This window comes from Microcebus murinus, chromosome 21 (assembly GCF_040939455.1).
Source record: "Microcebus murinus isolate Inina chromosome 21, M.murinus_Inina_mat1.0, whole genome shotgun sequence".
NCBI classification, from domain to species: Eukaryota; Metazoa; Chordata; class Mammalia; order Primates; family Cheirogaleidae; genus Microcebus; species Microcebus murinus.
The window spans coordinates 40,908,782-40,929,292 of record NC_134124.1 but is presented as its reverse complement, the minus strand read 5'-3'; the positions used below and the strand labels follow the sequence as shown (position 1 = coordinate 40,929,292).

The 20,511-nt window shown below is 57.9% G+C and overlaps 1 protein-coding gene across 3 annotated transcripts in view; it reads right to left on the bottom strand.

Annotated features, from left to right (window-relative positions):
* The window catches only part of FBLN2 (fibulin 2), an 83,815-nt gene that overhangs the window by 36,045 nt on the left and 27,259 nt on the right, over positions 1–20,511 (bottom strand). For all 3 annotated transcript variants that reach the window (XM_012752456.3, XM_012752455.3, XM_012752457.3), the window contains one exon: positions 17,913–19,223. In XM_012752456.3, the coding sequence (XP_012607910.1) occupies positions 17,913–19,185 (1,273 nt within the window). In that variant the 5' untranslated portion in view covers positions 19,186–19,223. The remainder of the gene's footprint in view (positions 1–17,912; positions 19,224–20,511) is intronic.

Below are 20,511 nucleotides of genomic sequence, written 5' to 3'. Positions count from 1 at the left end.
GCAGGGAGGCTCGTCCCAACCCCCAGACTGGGAGGGTCTCACGGGCCAAGACTCAGTCTAAGTCATCTCAGGGCCCAGGGCCTAGCACGCGGCCAGCGCTGATCCTGCGCTTAATAACCTCTGGGCTGGATGGAGTATTCCAGGCTCCTGGTATCTCTCATCTCATTTAAAGCTCACGTCAACAGCCTGACGTCAGTGTGCTTTTCTCCCTGCCCCAAATATGTGAACTGAGTTTCTAAGAGTTTAAGATGCACAGCCCAAGGGCACAGGCTTAGGAAAACAACAAGGAAGAATGTAAACCCTCACTTGCCACCCCCCTTGCCGCCTCTGTGGACAGCACCTCCCCCAGGTCATGGAGACAAGCACAGGTGTGTCATTGCCACCACTGGGAGCCCAGGCGTGCAGCTAGGCCACCACCCACCAGCGGGGGACTTGGGCAAGCCACCCATCTCCTGAGCCTCTGTTTCCTCATCTGTAAAATGGGCAAGTAACCTCTCCCTACCTGTATTTCACAAGGTGGGGCGTGAGAAGATTCGGCATGTGGCAAACAACTGGTGCTCAGTAAACGCAGCCTCCTTGCCTGCTGGCACACACCTTGGGTGACTACTCTCTGAATTAGTCAGCAAACAAAGGGACAAATACATGGACAGAGGGACAACATGCCTTCAGAACAGAAGCGGGCGGCACCTCCAGCCACGCCCACCCGCACTTTCTGCTTTCTTCTGGGCTTTTGAGAATTCCCACTTGTCCACTTCGCCGCTTTGCCTAAGCTCCAGCCAGGAAGGCGTGTGGCCTTGCTCATCTGCCACTTCTCAGAAGTACTGTGGAGAGAGCTACAGGTGACCTCTCACTGCGACAGCCGACCCTCACCTGGAAGGCGCTCTCCGGCCTCCCGGGATTGACAGTGACGGGCCTGGAAATGTCCAGCTCCTGGACGCGCCGCCACGGTCTTCTTCGGCCTGTCGGGGCCTGACAGCAGGGACGGCGCAGCCCCGTGCGCAGGAGCCGGCCTCCCCATCCTGAGCAGCGGGGAGCGGGCCCACTCGGGAAGCCACGTTCTGCCATCCGGCCACGTGGGAGACGCACACACCCACCGCCCCGCTGGTCTTTGAGTGCCCACGGGCAGGAAGAGGGTCCACGCCGCTGCCCTGCCCTGCGCGTGGCGTGCACGGGCGCCAGGAGCCCGTCACGGGGCCGCGCTGCAGGCTTCCTTCATGTGGACTTCGAAACTGGAAAACAGCGAAGCAAGAGCGCTGAGGGGCAAAGCTGGAGAGAAAGGAGCTTGTGATGCCAGGACGGCGTGGCCGCGGAGCTGGGGCAGGGCGGCCCAATGTCTGTCCCACGCCCACGGGGACGTGCCTGGCTGCTCACGCAGCCCCACACACTCTGCCACTCCCAGATATCTCGCCGCAACAGAGACAGTACTGGCAACGGCAGCATGAGGAGAGAATGCTAAGATGAAAGACTAAAAGTGTCTTTTAAAAATAGGGCCCAGCCCCGTGAAAGAAGCCAGACACACAAGGACAAATTATCATGTGATCCCACTCGCACGAGGTCCCCAGGGCAGTCAGTTCGTAGAGACAGAGAGTGCAGTGGTGGCCACGAGGGACTGGGCTGAGGGAATCGGGGCCGGTGTTTAATGGGGACGGAGTTTCAGCGGAGAAAGGTGAGAGGTTCTGGAGACCGAGGGTGGCGCGGGCTGCGCAACAGCGTGAGCGTGCTTAATGCCGCTGAACTGCACAACTGAAAATGGGGAATTTTATGTTACATACTAGAAAAAAAACAATGCATTGCAGTGTAAAAAACACTGTGACCAGCATCTCCCCTTCTGGGAAGCTAATCTGATGACGAGTGTCACAGATGTGTGTTGCAGCCACGTTTGTGACAGCAATAATCCCATCTATGGGCAGCGATTAAAGGTCTAATGCACACCCACCCAATCTCATGCGGGTGCTAAAAACAGATCTGCATGCACTCACATGAAACAATTTCTACATGTACTGGGAAGAATATTTTTTTAAACGGTCAATGCTGAATAGTATCTAGAATAAGCTACCACTTGTCTTTTTAAAGGCACGTGTGGACATGCATGGAGTATTTCTGGAAGGAGACCCAAGAAACTGGCAACAGTGGCTGTCTTGGGTAGGGACCCGATCCTGGGGAGGACGGAAGGAAACTGACATATCACCGTTTACCTCTTTTGCATTTGTTTCTGACTGTATGCAGGCATTACCCATTCAAGAAAGGTTCTGGTGACTCTAACCTCCTTTATCACAGGACAATGGGTGCCTGGAAAAATCCAGCCCACAGGTCATGACTCCTCTAGACAGTCCCTTTCCCTGACATTAAAGCCCCAAAGAATTCTGGCTTTGGAAATGCTGCAGAGAAACCTCCACACTGGCAGGGGGGTGACGACTGGCCGCCTCCGCCAGCCCCTTTGGACAGGATGTTTGTGGGGCCTGAGCACACAGCCCAGAGAATGCTGCAGCCCGTGTCCCCCCAGGGACATGGGGGAGGGTCCTGGGAAGGTGCCCTGAGTCTTTTAATGAGGACCGGAAAGTGGACAAGCAGGAAGGTTCCTGAGCCTGGCTGTGTCTTCCAGCCCAGGATCACAGAAATGGCAGGAGCCGCTGAGCCCGCCCAATTCAGCCCCTGAGAGAACCTTTCCTCCACTACCCCAGGCAGGGCAGCCCCAGCCCGCTCCCTCAGCACCCAGCTCCACATCCCGCCCAGCCCCACACTGGCACCTCAACACTCCTGCTGACCGGCCAGAGCTGCCTGCTGGGCCCCGAGCTGCACCCACAGCACCTTCCCTCTGGCTCTGGGAGCGTCCTGTCCCCAACTCCACTTTACAGACAGCAGAGAAAGGAGGCACAGCCTGCCCCAGACCATGTGCCCGGTCAGAGGCAGCCACAGGGCTGTGAGCTCCAGAGTGCAGGCTCCCGAGCAGAGCCTCGAAGGAAGGAAAGAAGGAGGGGACAGCAGGGCAGGAGGGCCGTTTAAGTCCCTCGCTCTGCATCAGTTCTTCCACGGAACGCAGGGCTCTCCCTGTCACTCCTCCAGCCCCTTCCCTAAGTCCTCTCTCATGGTGGGCTCTCGGCTGCACCCCACCCTGCCTGCAAAGGGCATCGTGCTGGGGGGCTGGGCTCTGGGGTCACCCTGCCTCCCCTGCTGAGTGCCACCTGGAGTGCCAGCCTGACCGTTCAGCTCTACCAGGCGGAGATGCCCAGCCCCCAGGTTAGAGCTTTTTCCTGGGCCCAGGTAGGGGGCTAGGACTCCCCCCTTCCACCAGAGCTGCACAGCCAGGATCACCATGGTAACAGCCACCACTCAGCTGGGAAAACCAAGGCCAGAGAAGCAGAGTGATGTGCTCAAGGTCATGCACAGCTCTAAACAGCAGACTCACTTTGTGAGGGGACCCCCACTCCCTAGGACAGGAGTCAGAAGTGCCCAAGTTGCAGGTCTCCTGAGCCCAGGAATGGCGCCACGTGGGGTCTGAGTGCAGAGAGCAGCGTATCACATCTGGGGGAACACTGGCAGACTCAAGGAGCCTCTGCCCCGCCCCATCCCACACCCCTCCCGTCAGGCCCAGGCAAGGGACACTCCAGGCAATGGTTCAATGACCACATTATCTGGACGCAGCCCCAGACACTCAAGGAGGGTGGGCTTCACTTAGCCCTTCAGCACCCCACCCGCCTACCTGGGGCCTGTAAGTTTTCTAAAGGTTTCCAAAAGTGTTTGATCCCTGGCCCTGGGGGAGAAATATAGTGGCTCCAAAATCCAAAAAGACAACCACTAAAAAGAAATGAAAAAATGTTCACTTAAAGGTCTCTACATTTTATAAGGTAGGAGCCTGTCGAAGGCAGATCAGCTCCCTCTGAAACGAAAGCCAGCTGAGTGTCACAAAGCTTGCAGTGCTGGAGGCACAGCAAGAGGGGTATGCTGGTTTAAAATTGGGGTGCTTCCAAGGTTCAGGGAGGAAGAGCTCATGTTTGCCAGCCCTCGTGGTGGACCGTGGTGGGGACTTTCGAGCGTTGCCCCACTTAATTCTCTCAAGAGCCCTGCAAGCAAGGGGTGATCCCCTTCTTCTAAAGGTGAGGACAGGGACGGACCCACGGCCGGAACGCAGCTCCGCGCGTCCCCAAAGCCCAGGCTGTTCTCTATCTGAACAGACTTGAAAACACTTGTGTGCGTCGACGTCACCGTGTGAGTGCGCAGGTCACCTTCAGCCCACGCCTGGTTAACACGCACAGGGCTCCAGTGTGGACCCCACGCTCCAGCGGTGGCTGCTAAATGCAATTTGAATTTTGCCTTCCTGTGATCACTGCACAACTCGCCACAGCTCCTTGCAGCTCCGCGAACTGAGGGACATCTGTCCCTTCACCTCGGGAGCCTGAGCCGGCCTCGTGACCGCACTGCCTGGACAACAGGCACAGCACGTGGGATCCAGAGACGCCGTGTGGCTCTCGCTCTCTCCCAGGACACAGCTGAGACACCACGTGAGGAAGCCTCGGCTAGCCTGAGGAAGGACGAGAGACCTGGCGCTTTGACTGGTATTGTGTTGAATCTGTGGCTTCATTTCGAAAGAACTGACATCTTAATATTAAGTTTCCAACCCATGAACATGATTTTTATTTAGGTCATTTTTACTTTTTGTTTTCTAGCAATATTTTATAATATTTAGGGTAAAGGTATTACATATTTTAATTATTCCTAGCTATTTCATGTTTTTGACACTATGGCAGATTGTATTGATTTTAACACTTTGTTTTGTGTGGAGCACAGACAACCAATGCGATGGAGGCCATCCAAAACCAGCAGCCCCTGCCGACGCCCTCCACACGCACACACGTACACAGGCAAGGCACACACGTGCAAGCCCAACTGACAGCAGCCACACCTGGCCTGGCAGAGCCCAACCCAACTGCCAACCCACAGAATAATGAGCTAAATAAATGGTCGCAAAAGTGAACTAATATGAGCCACAAATAATTAGAAAACAAATCTGCCAATATTTACAAATTGAGAGTTGTCACATAAAATTCCAGATCCCAGGCTTCTTTTAGAAAACTCAAAGCTGTGGGTCCCACTGGGCCCCACAACCCCAGGGCAACCACGGGAGCTGAGCAGCGGCACCCTCTGGGTTCAAGGCCCTGGGCAGCCCAGAGGCTCCTCACTCCGAGCTGTTTCACCTGCAGGCACCTGGGTTTGCTTCCCTGCCGTGTGCCTTCCACAGGTGGCTTGTCACAGTCTCTGGAGTCACAGCAGGTACCCTCATCCCAAGGGAGGTCTCCACCTTTCTGTCCCGCCGAATCCCTGGCACCCAGCAAGTCCTGCTTCAGAGCATGTAGCCCACAGACGTGCCGGGCACGGTGAGCAGGGCAGGCAAGCGAGTGTGGCTGGAAGCAAGGCCGCTGCTCTGTCTCCCAGGCCCGGGGCCGCTGTGCCCAGGCAGGCCGGCTCCCTGCTGCCAGATTTTCCTTTCAGCACCTCCCACCCTCTGGCACATGGATCCCAGAGAATCCCAGCTTCACAACACCGAGCTGGGGAGGAAGCCGGGGCTGGGGCCAGGCACAGAACTCAGGCCAGCCCTGCCCCAGGCCTGGCTCCGCCTTCCAGATCCAGGGCCCAGAGCAGCCCTGAAGCCCCACGCTGCCAGCCACAGGCCAGGCCGCGGCACACGCGGGAGGCGGAAGTGCCTGGTGCACAGGGCCAAGTCGGTGGCTGGCGAACATCTGTTTCATTGACTTCAGGGACCTTGGACCAGGCACTTAACATCCGTGGGCCTCAGTCACCTCATCTATAAAATAGGCATAATAATGGCACCCCCCCATGGGGTGCCACAAGGCTTGATGGACCCATACACGTCCAGGGATGAACATGGTGCCTGGCACACAATAAATGCTCCTGGCACAGGTGATCCTGTGAGGTGATGAAGAAGAGGGCCTGGCAGGTGGGCTCAATGGAGCACCCCGCCCTCGTCCCTGCCCGCACCCTGGGGTGCGGCCTCGTGGGCAGGCTGCGCAGCCGAAGGAGAGGCCAGGCGTCCACTGGCACAGGTGGCAGGCAGGGACAGGAGTGTGGCCTGGGGAGGAAACAGCCAGCGAGGACACTCTGCACACATCTGGAGGCAGCTGGAGTGACAGACGGGGCGGGAAGCGGGAAGCGAGCAGCCCCTGAAAGCCCCCCACCCAACCGCAGCAGGCCTGGCCCTTTGCTCATTCACCAGAGGGGACAGCTTCTGGCCCCAGAAGAGACACACGTCTGCTCGCTTAAACAACAACACACGTCCATCCCCCACATGGTGTCCCCCAGAGCACAGTGACCCTCTGACAGGGGACAGAAGAGAACATGTGGCCCCAAGTGACTGCTTTGTGCTGGCTGTCATTATCCCACCTACTCCCCTCACCAATCCTAAGGTTACTCCCCTCTTCTGACAGATGTAGACACTGAGACTCAGAGAGGGGGATTCATTTGCCTGAGGTCACACAGCCAGGGGCAGCAGTGGCTGGAATTCACTCTCTGAGGGCCAAGGCAGGCTCACCTTCAGTGCAGCTCCAGCCCCAAGCCCATCTTCCCAGAGTGGAGACCCAAGAGTGGATAAAGGGGCGGAGGTCCCAGCAGAGTCCCAGCCCACAAAATTCTGACCTCAGCCAGAAGCCTCTGCTCAAAGACCCAGATGCCACAGGACCCAAAGGCCCCACAAACCTGGCCTGGCCTAGGGGAGGTGCTAGCAGGCAAAGGGTGCTGCCGCTGCCACGGGAAGCCTGCAGACCCCAAGCTTCAGCTCACTCAGGCACCCAAGACTCCGGAAGGCTCAGGGCTCAGAAGGCCAAGGACCCCCAGGAATGGTTCAGCCTCAGGAGAGCTGCATCTGCGGCCTTGGCTGGGGGGTGTGAGCAGGACACACCCCAGAGCCAGAGGCCATCTCCCAGCAGAGCCCCGGGGCTGGGCTCACAACACCCAGGACACTAGCAGAGGCTGAACCTCCTATGTGCCAGATCCCAGCACCCAGTGCATGACATGGGCTCTTTCAGCTCCGCAAGCAGATCTCAGAAGGGACTGACAGTAAACTCCTTTTACAGGTGAGAAAACCAAGGCCCAAGGCAGTCCAGCAATTTGCCTAAGGTCACACAGCTAGTGAGGGGCACAGCCAGCCACCAACCTGGGGAACTTTGCACCAGGAGCCAACTCAGAAATCCAGAGACGCCCTATGCATCCCCAGGTCTGGGCCCACGCTTACACGCCCTGGGCCAAGGCCAGGTACAGGCCCCGTGAAGGCACCTGTGGCCACTCAGACCCAAACAGCCACCGCCAACCTGGCAGCACAATTCCTCGCTAACTGTATTCTGGTGCCTTTGGGCCACCGGGCATAGCTGGCTCACATCAAGGCACCAGCTCTCCTGCTCAGGCCTGCAACAGCGGGCACGATCAGCAGCATCTTCAGAACCCTCAGCCGCCTACCACCACAGCGGTCTGTTCAAAGTGCCTTCAAAAATCACTAAAAGGCAAATGGTCTCCTAAGTGGACCAAACTCCACCTCGAGCTTGGATTTTATGAAACTCTAGGCCCTGAGGCACATGCGCCCCGTGCCAGCCTCCCACATGCCCCCCAGAGGCCCAGCCCTGCCCGCGTGGTCATCCGTGACAGCCCCGTGCACACTCAGGGGCCGCGTGCACAGCGCCTCGCCCATCTCACCAGCAACTTCTCATCGGCAGCCTGATGGGGAGGGACGTGAAACAGGACCCACTGGTGCCAGAGAGCCCAGGGGGCAGACACCCTGGATGCCACCGTGGGACCTGCTCGCTCAAACGGTGCCCAGACAGAAGCTGCCCCACCCCCAGTTCTCGCAGTTCACTCGGGGCACAAGCAAGGCCAGTTACTAATTTCCTCTTCTAAACCACTCTAGGAGGCAGAAATAATCGCCCCAGGACCCATGAACAGCACCACGTAGCTCACCAAGAGAGGACCAGAAAGTCTACACTTGGTGTTTGCTGGTCGCGTCCAGCCCAGACACACACACCGTTATTTCAGGGGCCCAGGGATCTTCCCCGAAGAGACAACCTAAAGAGAAGGGAGGGACAGAAGGATGGATGGATGGATGGCCCAACAGGCAGTTCAGCCACAAATAAATGTCCATGTGGCCCCTCCCATGGGAAAGTCAACAGCAAGACGCCACTGCTCTCTGGCTGGGGCTCACTCGCTGGTCACGTGCCCTCTGGGTCATGGGGCTAGCCTCGGTCCCCAGGGCCTACCCTGACCATGGATTCTTGCTGGAACCGATAGAATCAAGTAGAAATTGCACACCCGAGTGGGGCCAAAGCCCTTGCTGGAAGTCAGTGCTCAAGGGACTAGGCCTGGCCTGCCATCCAGCCTGGACGCGCCACCACCAACGGCTCTCTGGAAGCAATGCCTACACCACTCACAATACCACCTGCACCGTTAAATATGCACTCGCAATGGACGGGTGGCCCCCAGGACGCCCCTCTCCCACACCAGGCTGGCTAAATACCTTATGTGCCATCGACCCTGCAAACATTCTCACACTCTGAAAACTAGATTTTAAGAAGAATCTAAACAAGCTCCTTATCCAGGGCCATGCCTGTGCTCCGATGCTCACAGGCTGCGGACGGAGCACACAGAGCAGCGGGTCAAGAGGGAAGCACAGTCGTTCGCAAGACACGCCCAGCAGATCCCTTGGAGATTCAGATGTCTGTAAGCCCAGCAGTAGGGCGAACAAATGTGAAATCATATCCCAAACAGCATCAGAAGTACGGAGGCTAGGGCCGCCTGGGGCCTAACTCCTCTGCAGCTGGAAGGCCACCTGCGAAGGATGCCCGCCACTGGCTGAACTCCCGCAACACACTTCGGACACACCGTCCCCACCGAGACGACATGGGCAACTCCACCCCTGGTCAGACCCAGACCTGTGGCCTTGACGCTGTCCGGGAGGCAGGACAGCTGGTGACTGACAGCCCCGTGCAGGACTTGGCTGCAGAACTCAAAACCTGCCTTTCTGAGCTCCCTCATGACACCCTTTGGAATGGCACTGTGCGGAGCTCATGCTTTGTTTCCCCGAAATTCTTTGGCTTACCTGCTGCTTGCAAAACCACCCATGGGCTTTCCGACACCTGCCAGGCCACCCCCGCCACTGTTATCCTCTGGGGCAGCTAAGGTGTGTGCGCTCACCCAAAACCTCACTGGGCCCCAACTAACCTAGCCATTCCCTATCTGACCGCGCCTCCCGCGCTGAGCTGGACTGAAGCTTGGGTCCTCTCAGGGTGGGGCCATTTCGACTGTCATCGGGACAGGCATTCTCTCACCACCTGCCACATTCTTCTCCACTCCTTTGTTTCTCTCCTCGCTGTGGAGCCCACCCTCCCCCACCAAACTGCCTTTTCCCAACCACCTCTAGCCGAGCGAATGCCACCGCCTTCCGCCTCTCCGGTCCACGCACACAGGCAGTATCTTCGTCGAACGGGCCGCGCCGGGCTAGAGCCTGGGCTGTGAGACGCAGACAGCGGGAGGCCCACCATGTAGCCTCTGGCCTCCGGCCCAGTCTCCCAGCCTAACTCCACCAGGTAACACCCCTTCCCCACGCTTCTCTGTGCCCAGACACCCCCACCACCCGTCCAAGTCGCTCCTCCCCAGTGGCTCTGGGGTGGCCTTTGAGACCACCCTGGCACTGCGATGTCCCGGCACCAGCAGCCTGCGCCGTGGCCCAGCACCCATCCGCCCGCCGTGTGGAGCCACATGGACAGACAGGCCAGCGATGGGCTCAAGTTCCTGGCTTCAAAGCCAAAACCCCAACTGAGTACTATGCCCTGGGGACATCTGCCTCTGGCGCTCGCTGGGGGCTACGTCTCGAGGCCTCGCCTAGCGCGCTCCCCACCCCCACCGGGTGAGGTGAGCCACCCTCGGGCCCATGCCCCTGGGATGGGGATCATTACTGTCATTAGCAGGAACCAGCACAGGCACCGTCACCCTAACAACATGACGCGCAGACAACCCAAATCTCTCGGCCACTCTTGCTGAACATGTGGCCCTGCTCCAGCATGGCCTCGGCCGAGCGCAGCAATCCCGTGAATTTCCGACCCAGGTGGTATGAGGTGCTCACCCTGCACTCGATTATCCTCTGGCCCGGTAAGGAGGCATCTGCGCCAGGCCAGAAACAGCTCCCGCACCACACAAACCACTCCAGACACAGAGGGATCTAAGCGGCATGGCCAAACAGGTGCACACCTTTCACAACCTTGCCTAAGTCTATAGTAACCTCCCCACACCAACTCCAGGCAAAAGGTTTGATCTATTTACCTGCGTAGACCTCACCAGCTGGGGACAGGGCTCTGAATCAGTTTTTAGACCATTATTTGTCTCCTCATTGGGGAGACATTATCCTAACAACAAAACATCATCCTAACATTAACAAAATGCCCCGGAGATGTCTACAGAGATTTACTTCTCTGATCTTGAAGGTGTCAGCTGTTTAAGTCCTACAAAACTGACACCCATCACAGGATGTAAAGTATTAAAGTTTATGGCAAACATGCTGCCTTGGCCTCCACTCTGTGTTTGGCTACCTAACTTAGATGATACGTTTCCACTGTCTTTTCTCTGCTTGAAGCCAGACAGCTCTTGCCCCAGACCGATACCTGGCCTTGAGAACAGCAGGATTCCAACTTAACACTTCCTGGGGTGAACAGGTTTTGCACTGGCTTGTTTCCAATTTTGCACCTACTTTATTTTATTTTTTGAGACAGAGTCTTGCTTTGTTGCCCAGGCTAGAGTGAGTGCCGTGGCGTCAGCCTAGCTCACAGCAACCTCAAACTCCTGGGCTCAAGCGATCGATCCTCCTGCCTCAGCCTCCCGAGTAGCTGGGACTACAGGCATGTGCCACCATGCCCGGCTAATTTTTTCTATATATATATTAGTTGGCCAATAAATTTCTTTCTATTTATAGTAGAGACAGGGTCTCGCCCTTGCTCAGGCTGGTTTTGATCTTCTGAGCTTAACTTAAGCCATCCGCCACCTCGGCCTTCCAGAGTGCTAGGATCACAGGCATGAGCCACCGCGCCGGGCCCTCGCACCTGCCTTAAACTCCCCAATCACTCTGCTCCCTTGCCACTGCCATTCCCAGCCTGGGCCCCAGTAAAAGCAAGTGCATGAGAGACCACATGGAGCGGACCTGAGCCACCCTGGCTGAGGCCATCCTCCACCAGCCAGCCCCAGCTGAGCCGCCAGCTGACCAGACATATGCTCGAGCCTGGCTGGCATCAGCCATACCTGGCCCAGGTCAGCGGGACTTCCCAGCTCACCTGTGCACCTGAGAGCAACAATAAATGTTTATCGTGGGTGCTACAGTTGTTTGCCACTTGCATTATTGCAGCAATAGATAATTTAAACTGTGACCAATGTGTGTCCCGGGGGAAGACTGGCATCGGTTTGGTGAAGGTGGCAGAAAGACCACCTCATAGCCCCACAGCAGAGCTGGTGGAAGAGTGACCAGTGCGACCTGCTGCAGAGCCGTTGGCCAAGGCAGGTGAAGAGCAAAGCAGGTGTGTATACTGAAACCACCAAGAGATGCTGTTTGCCACCTCTCAGATTGGCCAAGGCCAGACCCTTGCATAGCTTAGCACTTCTCACCATCCAACACACCACCGATTTCACGTGTTCATTGTATTGGCTGTGCTTCCTCCAGACTGGCAGCTCCATGAGGGGAAGGGATCTGGTCTGTTTTGCCCCTGCTGTCTACCCAGCCCTGCAACAGTGAGGTAGGCACTCAATAAATATCAGTTGCATGAATAAAATCGGGAAAGGGGCATCCTCATGCACCACAGGTATGAGTAAAATCCACACACCTTCCAAGGTATGCAGGTAGCACAACATCTATGAGGGTTATAGAAATACATCCTGTAGCTTCTGAAAGCTAAGCATGCATCAGCCTGCACTTCTCAACAGAAACGCATTCGCACAGGAACCACGAAACCAGTATGAGAAGGTCCACAGCCCCGCACTGGAAACAACCCCAGTGCCCTCAGCTGGAGAACAAACAACCAAAGCAGGGCCAGTCCCTACAACACAGCACTACTCGGCAATAGAGGACCAACTCCAGACACATGCAACAGCACGGTGGGTCTCAAAGACACTGAGGTGAGTGAGAGCAGCCAGACTGCAGAGAGAACATGCTGCCTGGTCCATTTACAGAAGTCTAAGAGCAGGAAGATTAATCTCTGCCACTAAAAGTCAGAGAAGTGGTTACCCGGGAGGGGGCACAAAGCCGGAGTGCCAGGGCTGGCCGTGCTGTTCCGTGATCTGAGAGCTGGCTGTGCGGGAGTGCTCGCCGTGGAAATGTATTACCGACTTGTGTGCTTCTGAAGGGTTCCACTGGTTGTGCTTCAACGAACAGTTTACAAAGAAAAAAAGCAGAAATGCCCTACACACTGACCCTGTGATTCTGCACCGGGCTCAGGGCAGAGAGACACAGCAGCATCACTTTGTAATGGCAAAAGAACCTGAACATCCACCAACAAAGTGACTGGTAAAGAAAAGATGGGCTAACTCCTGTAACCCCAGCACCTCGGGAGGCTGAGGCAGGAGGATCACTTGAAGCCAACAGTTCAAGACCAGTCTGGGCAACATAGTGAGACCTCGTTTCTAATTAATTAATACACAAATAAATAAAATAAAAGTTGACATGTGCATACGGTGGAGCATAGCTGCCAAACACAGTGAGGGAACTCTCCAAGCAGTGACAGGGAAAACCTCCAGGATATGCCATTGATCGAAATAAGCACAGAACAGAATGGTGTGCATCATATGTTAGTACTTGTGAAAAATATGTGCACACCCCTACATGCCTGCAGTTGCACTGACCCGCTGACCAGTGGTTCTCAAGTGTGGTCTAGCCCTAGAAGGTTCTTGAGGCCCTTTCAGAGATCCATGAGGTTAAATTATTTTCATAACAACACTAGGACATCGGTTGCCCTCTTCACCATCTCTGCCCCAGAGTACACTGCACTGTGTACAGTGCAGTTTTCCAGAGACTGCATGACACTATGTTGATGGCTAATGGAATGTGTGCTGATGTGTTACAGACTTTTCTAAAGTAATCTCATAAAAATATGCTCAGTACCATCTGTCATCATGGAAACACAAATCAAAACCACTGTGAGATACTACTTCACACCCACTATGATGGTAATAAGAAGAGGTGTCAGCAAGGATGTAGAGAAATGGGAACCCTTGTGCATTTCTGGTAGAAATGTAAAATGGCACTGTCACTTTGGAAAACAAACTATCAGTTCGTTTAACAGCTAAAAATAGAGTTATTGTATGACCTAGCAATTCCACTCATAGGTATACAAGGGCTGTCCAGAAAGTATCCAGCCATTGTTAATATAATGAGAACGGTTACATGGCTGGATACTTTCCAGACAGCCCTCGTATTCCAAAATAAAAATGAAAACATATGTCCACACAAAAATTTGTACCAATAAATATTTATAGCACCATTATTCAAAATAGCTGAAAAGTTGGAAACACAAGGTCCATCAATAAATGCATAGATAAAAATAGTGCCATATATCCATACAATGGAATATTATTTGGCCATATGCCACAAGTGAAAACACTGTGCTAAGTGAAAGAACTCAGTCACATACAAAGACCACATACTGCAGATTTCCTGGCTATTCCAGGAACATCCAGAATATGCAAATCTGTAGAGACAAAAGGCAGATTAGCGGTTGCTGGAGAACAAGGGAATGGAAAGTGGCTGCCCCAGCTCCATGGGGGCCAGGGCCATGCCCATGGACTCCTCAGACCCGTGTGGGTTAAAGTCCCCACAGGCCAGCCCTGGAGGGGAGCATCTGCAGCAATCCTCCAGGAAACAGGGCAAGTCAAGGCAGGTCACAATCTGGGGCTCCCTGGAGCCCCAGGCTGGTGATTCTGGGGACTGCGGAGACCCATGGGCACTGGAAGGCCCAGCACTGGCTTCAGGTGAAAGCGGAAGAGCCCTGCTCTTGTGTTCTCCTCCCTGCACCTGCAGGGGACCTCAAAACACAAATCCTATCATGCCACTTACAATGGTGCCTGGCACGCGCCACAGTGCTACATGGTGTCTGCGAGTGACAGAAACAATCATTCGAATGGTAAAGAGTTTCTCTGCTGACTGGAGCGTCACAGCATTCAGAGACCGCTGCCCTGCAGAGCGGCGTGCGTGAGGCCCTGAGGAAGGGCCCCTTTCCTGCCACGAATTCCTGGGGCCCACAGAGGTTGCACTGAGGCCTCTTCCAGGCCAGGGGCTGTGTCCAGCTGCTCCTGGAATCCCCGACCTCCTGAGGGCCAGCCTGCCCCAGCGTGCCCTCTGCTGTGGCCCTGCGTTGTGCCAGCCCTGCGGGAGCAGCAGCCCTTACAAAGCCCTGAGTGACAAGAGACATCAGACCCCTTCTCTCCAGCCCTAGGAGCTGGGCACGTGGCTTCCATTAGGCCACATCTGGACGTGCTCAGAGGCAGCAAAGCCCAGCCGAAGCAGCCTGGGTCCCTGGCACGGCTCTGGCTCCAAGACAGGACCCCACCCCAGCTGGGCCCAGGGAACCTCCTTCTCCAGGCCCCAGAGCTACCATGGCAACATGGCTGGGGGGTCACTTCCAGCCCCACTGCCTGTCTCTTTGCAGGCCCCAAAGCTAAGGCAGAGCAAAGCTAAGCTGCCTCCTAGCTTCTCCCCAAGGCCCCTCCACCGCCGACCCCCAGCCCTGTCCTCACAGCAGCAGCTGGCTCTGAGGCCCAAACCCCCCTCTCCCCCAGGATGCTCAATCAGGTGACCTGGCCCCCACCCATGGGCTCCCATCTGCCCCGCACCCCTCCATGTGCAGCACATGGCTGGGACCCAGGCGGGGAGACCCTGCGTGCGGGTGTCTGTGTGATGCCCTCCTCCTCCATCAGCCCCCAGAGGGGAGGGGTGCCTGCCTTGCGCACTGGCACAGCCCCTGGCACAGAGAGTGCTCCCCGAATGCCTGCCAAGGAATGGGGTGAATAACGAGCACTCATGCTCCCCACTGCTCAGCAAGCACTCAGCTCTACGTGGCACACTTGACATGAATTGCTCATTCAACCCCATGAGGCAGGGACTTCTCTGCTGCCTAAAGATGGAAAAACTGAGGCACAGACCTTAAGCCACTTGCCTAAGTTACATGGTGGTGGAGCCAGAGCCCGTGAATTGGAGGGTGCGGGGCAGACTCTGGGTGGGCAGAGGGGTGAGAGCGGGTAGGGATATTTATCTGGCCAGGCCCGAGCTCCTGCATCCCATTTAGTCCACCCCTCCCCAGCTCCTCGTGCCTCCACTCCCTGCACACCCCTCCACGCAGCTAATACCAGCCTCAGGGCCTTTGCACGTGCTGGGCCCCCTGTCGGGACAGCCCTCCCGCAGGATCCAGCATGTCCCCTAGCAGCCCTCACCCAAGGCCATACCTCAAAATCCATCTGAAGGCCGGGCGCGGTGGCTCACGCCTGTCATCCTGGCTCTCTAGGAGGCCAAGGCGGGCGGATTGCTCAAGGTCAGGAGTTCGAAACCAGCCTGAGCAAGAGCGAGACCCCGTCTCTACTATAAATAGAAAGAAATTAATTGGCCAACTAATATATATAGAAAAAATTATCCGGGCATGGTGGCGCATGCCTGTAGTCCCAGCTACTTGGGAGGCTGAGGCAGGAGGATTGCTCAAGGCAGAAGGATTGCACTCTAGCCTGGGCAACAAAGTGAGACTTTGTCTCAAAAAAAAAAATCCATCTGAGAAGGCTGAGGGCAGAGAAAAAACTGGGGCTCCTGAGAACAAAGCCTTCCCCAGGATTCCAAGGCCCAGAACCGCAGAGGCCTCCGGCAGTGAGAGGCAGGGTGGGGACGGGGCTGTGTCTATTCTGGAAACCCGGGAGCTGCAGCCTGAATGCACGCACCACGCTCTGGGCCAGGCTGCAAGCCCTCCCGGGCACACATGCACTTCATTCCACGCACACCCACGCATGCTCCCTGCCTCCCTGTCCCAGCTGGTCACCTCCCACCTGTGACCTGGAGCCAACAGCCACACCTCTCAGACCACACTTGGCTTAGAACGGGGAGATGGTGCCCATCGTCCAGACTGGGGAGGATCAAGTCGCAGAAGTGGGGGCCTGGCACCTTGCCGGCACTCAGAGAGGGCGAGTTCTGCGCTCTGCCCACCGACAGCAGGCTGGAAGCAGAGTTCTCAGGGGTGGCATCCCGTGGGCCTGGAGGAGCCCACAGAGCCCAGTGCCACCCTGTTGCACATGCACGCCCAGCAAGTGTGGTGAAAGCGCTGGACAATGGGAAGACAGGTCTCAGCGGCTCAGAGCCTTGCCCGAGGCCACACAGCTATGGACAGCAGGATGGGTCGATGGGAACACTGCAGAAACCCCAGAGCTCCTCATGCCCCCTCCTCCAGGAAGCCTTCCCAGATATCACATAGGCATCTCTCCCTCACAGCACCCAGCCTGTGGAGCAGGCCTGCACTGATCCACCCTGTGTTCCCAGGGCCACCAGCGCTTGTTCACAGGTGACACCTAATGAAGGCTGTAGGGCAAATGGTATGGGACTGAACAAGACGCAGGTGCCCTGCTGTGGGGGAAGATCTCTAGAGATCAGACAACTCCCCAGTGCACCCTCAGAAAGGAGGCAGGGAGAACATAGCGCTGGGGGCGGGCAGGGGAGGGAGGCGGGACAAGACAGAAAGGTTAAGGGAGGCTTCCTGGGGGAGTGCTGTCTGAGCTGGCCAGGAACAATGTGAGCAAATGCTTGGAACAGACGGGAGACAGTGTGGGGTGCTCAGAGGACAGAAGGGGAACTAGGGTAAAGAGGGATGACTGAGAAAAGGGGTGGCCAGGGAACCCCCCACTGATTACCTCATTCATCTCCCTGATATCTATTGAGCACCGACTGTGTGCAGGCCCTGCTGGAGGCCCTTGGACTTAGCAGAGAATGACAGACGTGGTCCCTGCCTTCACTTCTCAGCACTAATGTTCTACTGGGGGAGAAAGCAGTAAGCAAGTTCACAAGGAGTTATGGACTAAAATGTAAGGTGTGCTCAGAGAAGTCATAGCAGGGGAAGAGGAAAGGTGGGTAGGCAGGGAAGACCTCCCTGGGGAGGTGACCCGAGCAGAGAGCTGAAGCAAGGAGCGGGCTGAGTGGACACCTGGAAGAGCACTTCAGGAAGCAAGAGTGGCAAGTGCAAAGGGCCTGGGGCAGAAAGGTGCTTGGCCAGGACCACTGAGGCTTCCCAGAGTGGGTGATAGGGAGGGCAACAGGAGAGGAGGTCATGGGGGCAGGCTGTGAGGGCCTGTGGCCACCCCGAGGGCTTTGGCTTCTCCTCTAAGTGAGGGGAGCCACAGCAGGGCGCAGAGTGGAGAGGCACGAGGACCAACTTGTGTGTTAACAGGATCCCTGGCTGGGAAGAGTGGCAGGGTTGGTACCAGGTGCTCACAGGAGCCCCTCGAGGGAACACATCCCCTCTGCTGCCACCTCAGAGACCCAGAACACAGCTGTGGCCAGAGGCTGCACCAGGGCACCCGTGGGCCCTGCTGGACCGAAATGGCACTTGGCAGGAGCCCTCCTCAGGGAGCCCCAACTCTGATGAGGTGCTGGGCCCTCCACACAACCACAGCCCTACCACGGGCCCGGCACCCTCTATAACAGGAATGCCCCCAGCCCTCTACCCCCACGAGATGGGCCTGAGAGAAGGTGCTCAGAACCTGCTTGCCCGAGGGCCTGCGCTGGCCATCCTGGGCCTGGCCCACAGCCCCAGTGTCTCCTGCCCCAGGCAGCTATGCGAGACCTGGGACAGCCACCAGACCCCCAAGGCTACCCTTCCGGGGCCAAGAGGCCCTGGAGAAACCAGGAAAGGTCTTACCTTCAGTGCTGCCTCTGGGGACAGAATGCACAGAGTTGGGGTCTGTGTCCTCCTCTGCCCGGGACCGGAGCAGAACCTGCGGCTGCTTGGGTACCTCCTGGGTGGGTGTGACCTGGGCTGCATCGCGCGGTGGCGTGGACAGGGTGGCGTGGGCGCTGGGCTTTACCGGGCCCCCAGGAGAGCTAGGTGTGGCCTGCGTCGGGGCAAGACGGGCCGTGCCTGACCCTGGCGTGGGCGTGGCTCCCTCCTGCCCAGCACTGCCAGGCATGACCTGGGCATCTGGGATGAGGTTCTCTTCGGGCCCCGCCCTGGCTTCTGCCCTCTCCTCCTGGATAGGGAGACGGGGTCCGGCTGGGCCTGTAGTGGGCAGCCCGTCCAGGCCCTGGGGGCCTCCTGCTGCCGGTGACTCCATGACAGCTATTTCCTCCCTCTCCTCTTCCTCCTCCTCCTTGCTGTCCTCGGTCACTCTTCTAGCCTTGGTCTGCACAGGGGCTGGGGGACCCAGGGCAGTGGCTGCCGAGGGCCTGGGGAGGGCGGCTGGCCAGGGGGTCACCTGGAAGGTGGACAGTGGCTGACTCCCACCTCCCAGAGCTGCTGGGGGACCCCCTGTGCCCACCTGGACCTCGCCTTCACCCCCTAGGGCCACTGCCACTTCTGCCTCAGCCACCTCCTGGTCGTAGCTGTAGGGGTCTTCATAGTGTCGCTCGGGGTCACCCTCCTCGGCGTCTGAGAAGTTTCCATGGCAACCGGGGAGCTGGTAGCAGATGAGTTCCCCACCGGCATCAGGGCAGTGGCAGGCTCGGCATGGCGGCAGGCGGACAGTGTGGCCAGCAGCGTACTTGTGGCCGTTGTGGACACAGCCCACCTGGCCACACTGCGGGCAGCTGTCGGCCGCCAACACGGCCTCAATGCAGTTCGGCGGCAGCTCTGGGCACAGCATGAACTGGCAGCTGATCTTGCCGCCACCTGGGGGGCAGGAGCACTCGGTGCTACCGAAGTCCACGAAGTAGGACTGGCCGGCGGGCACGCGGCCACGCACGAAGCCGCCCTGCAGGCAGTCATAGTACTGGTAGCCCTCGCAGGCGCAGCCCTGCCGCAGGCAGGCGGCGCAGCAGGCGCCCGGCTCCAGCACCTCCTCGATGCAGTTCTCCAGCGGCGGGCACGTGACGCCCGTGCAGTCCCGCGGCGGGGCGGCCGTGCCCACGCTGGGGCCCAGGACCAGGGCCAGGCCCAGCGCCAGCCAGGCTCCTGCAGGCTCCCAGAGCAGCACCATGGTCCCGGCGGCCAGGACAGTCCCTCTTCTGCGAGGCCCTGGGGGTCAGAACGCAAGGCTGTCAGCACCGGGGCGCACGCAGGCAGCGCCGCGCTCCCGCACCGTCAGGCATGCCCAGGGGCACACGGGCCCTGACACACGGGAGATCGCAGACAGGTGAGCTCAGGGCGACAGGTGTTGGCCTCGAGTCGTTAACATGGCCCCCAGGGAGGCACACACCACCACCCAACACTCCTCCCCGACCCAGCCCATCCCAGCCAGCCAGGACTGCTGCCCAGCCCCAGCCCCCAGGCTCAGCAGGGCCCACTGGAGACCCCTCAGGCTGCAAGTCCAGCCCCAGGGGATGCTCCTGCCCCGCTCCTTGCAGGGCCAGCAAATGCACCTAACATCTCGCCGTCCTTGACACCCCTCAGGTCCTGTCCATTCTCCCCCGAACAGCTCCCCACCCCTCTGCCCCTTCCCTCCACCTCCAGGCCCTGCCCGCTCTGCCTGACACTGGCACACCACAGCCCCACGCCCAGCTTCCCGCCGCAAGAACGCCCCGGATTCCCACTCACAGCCCTGCAGGAGCCACCCTGACCTGACCCTCTCACAGGCACTCGGGCCTGCGCGCTCCTGCGGCTCTCTCCTTCCCCATCCTGTCATCCTGTACGAGCCACTCAAATGCCACCTTCACGCCAGCCCTCTCTCCTGCCCCCACCTCGACCCCTGCCCAAGTCCCCCTCTCCACAGCCCCAGACAGAGTGCTTCCCGAAGTCACACGCAAGGGCTCCTCCTCTACCAACCGCCAGCCACAGGGCAGTGCCAGAGTGACAGCCGGGTTGGTCACCACGGCAGCCCCCGGGGCCCAGCGTGGCCAGTTGACCAGCACTAACTGAGCAGCTCCTCCATGCCAGGCGCCTGTAGGAACAGGGGCTCATCAGCCCAGGAGACAGGCTCCCGGCCATCCCCTAGCACTGACACTCCGGGGCAGGGAGGAGGGGGCTGAAACCCAAGAGGAAACCTGCAAGGAACTGATCGCCCGGCTGTTGTACATGCAATGAAGAAACAGATGATGGAAAGCAAGGAGATGGGGACAGGACGTGATGGGGTGGGCAGAACCTATTTTAGCAAGGGTGGTCCAGGAAGGCTTCTCAGAAGAGGTGGCATGTGAGCTGAGACCCGATGGCCTGATCTGGAGGTGAAGCATGTCAGGCAGTGGGAACGGCGGGCAAAGGGCCTGAGGCTAGACCAGCAGGACACAGGTGAGGGCAGCAGAGGGCCAGCTCGGCCCAGCTGTACACCTGAGCACAAGGGGGCACCTGCAGGCCAGCCCTGGCGTGCCTG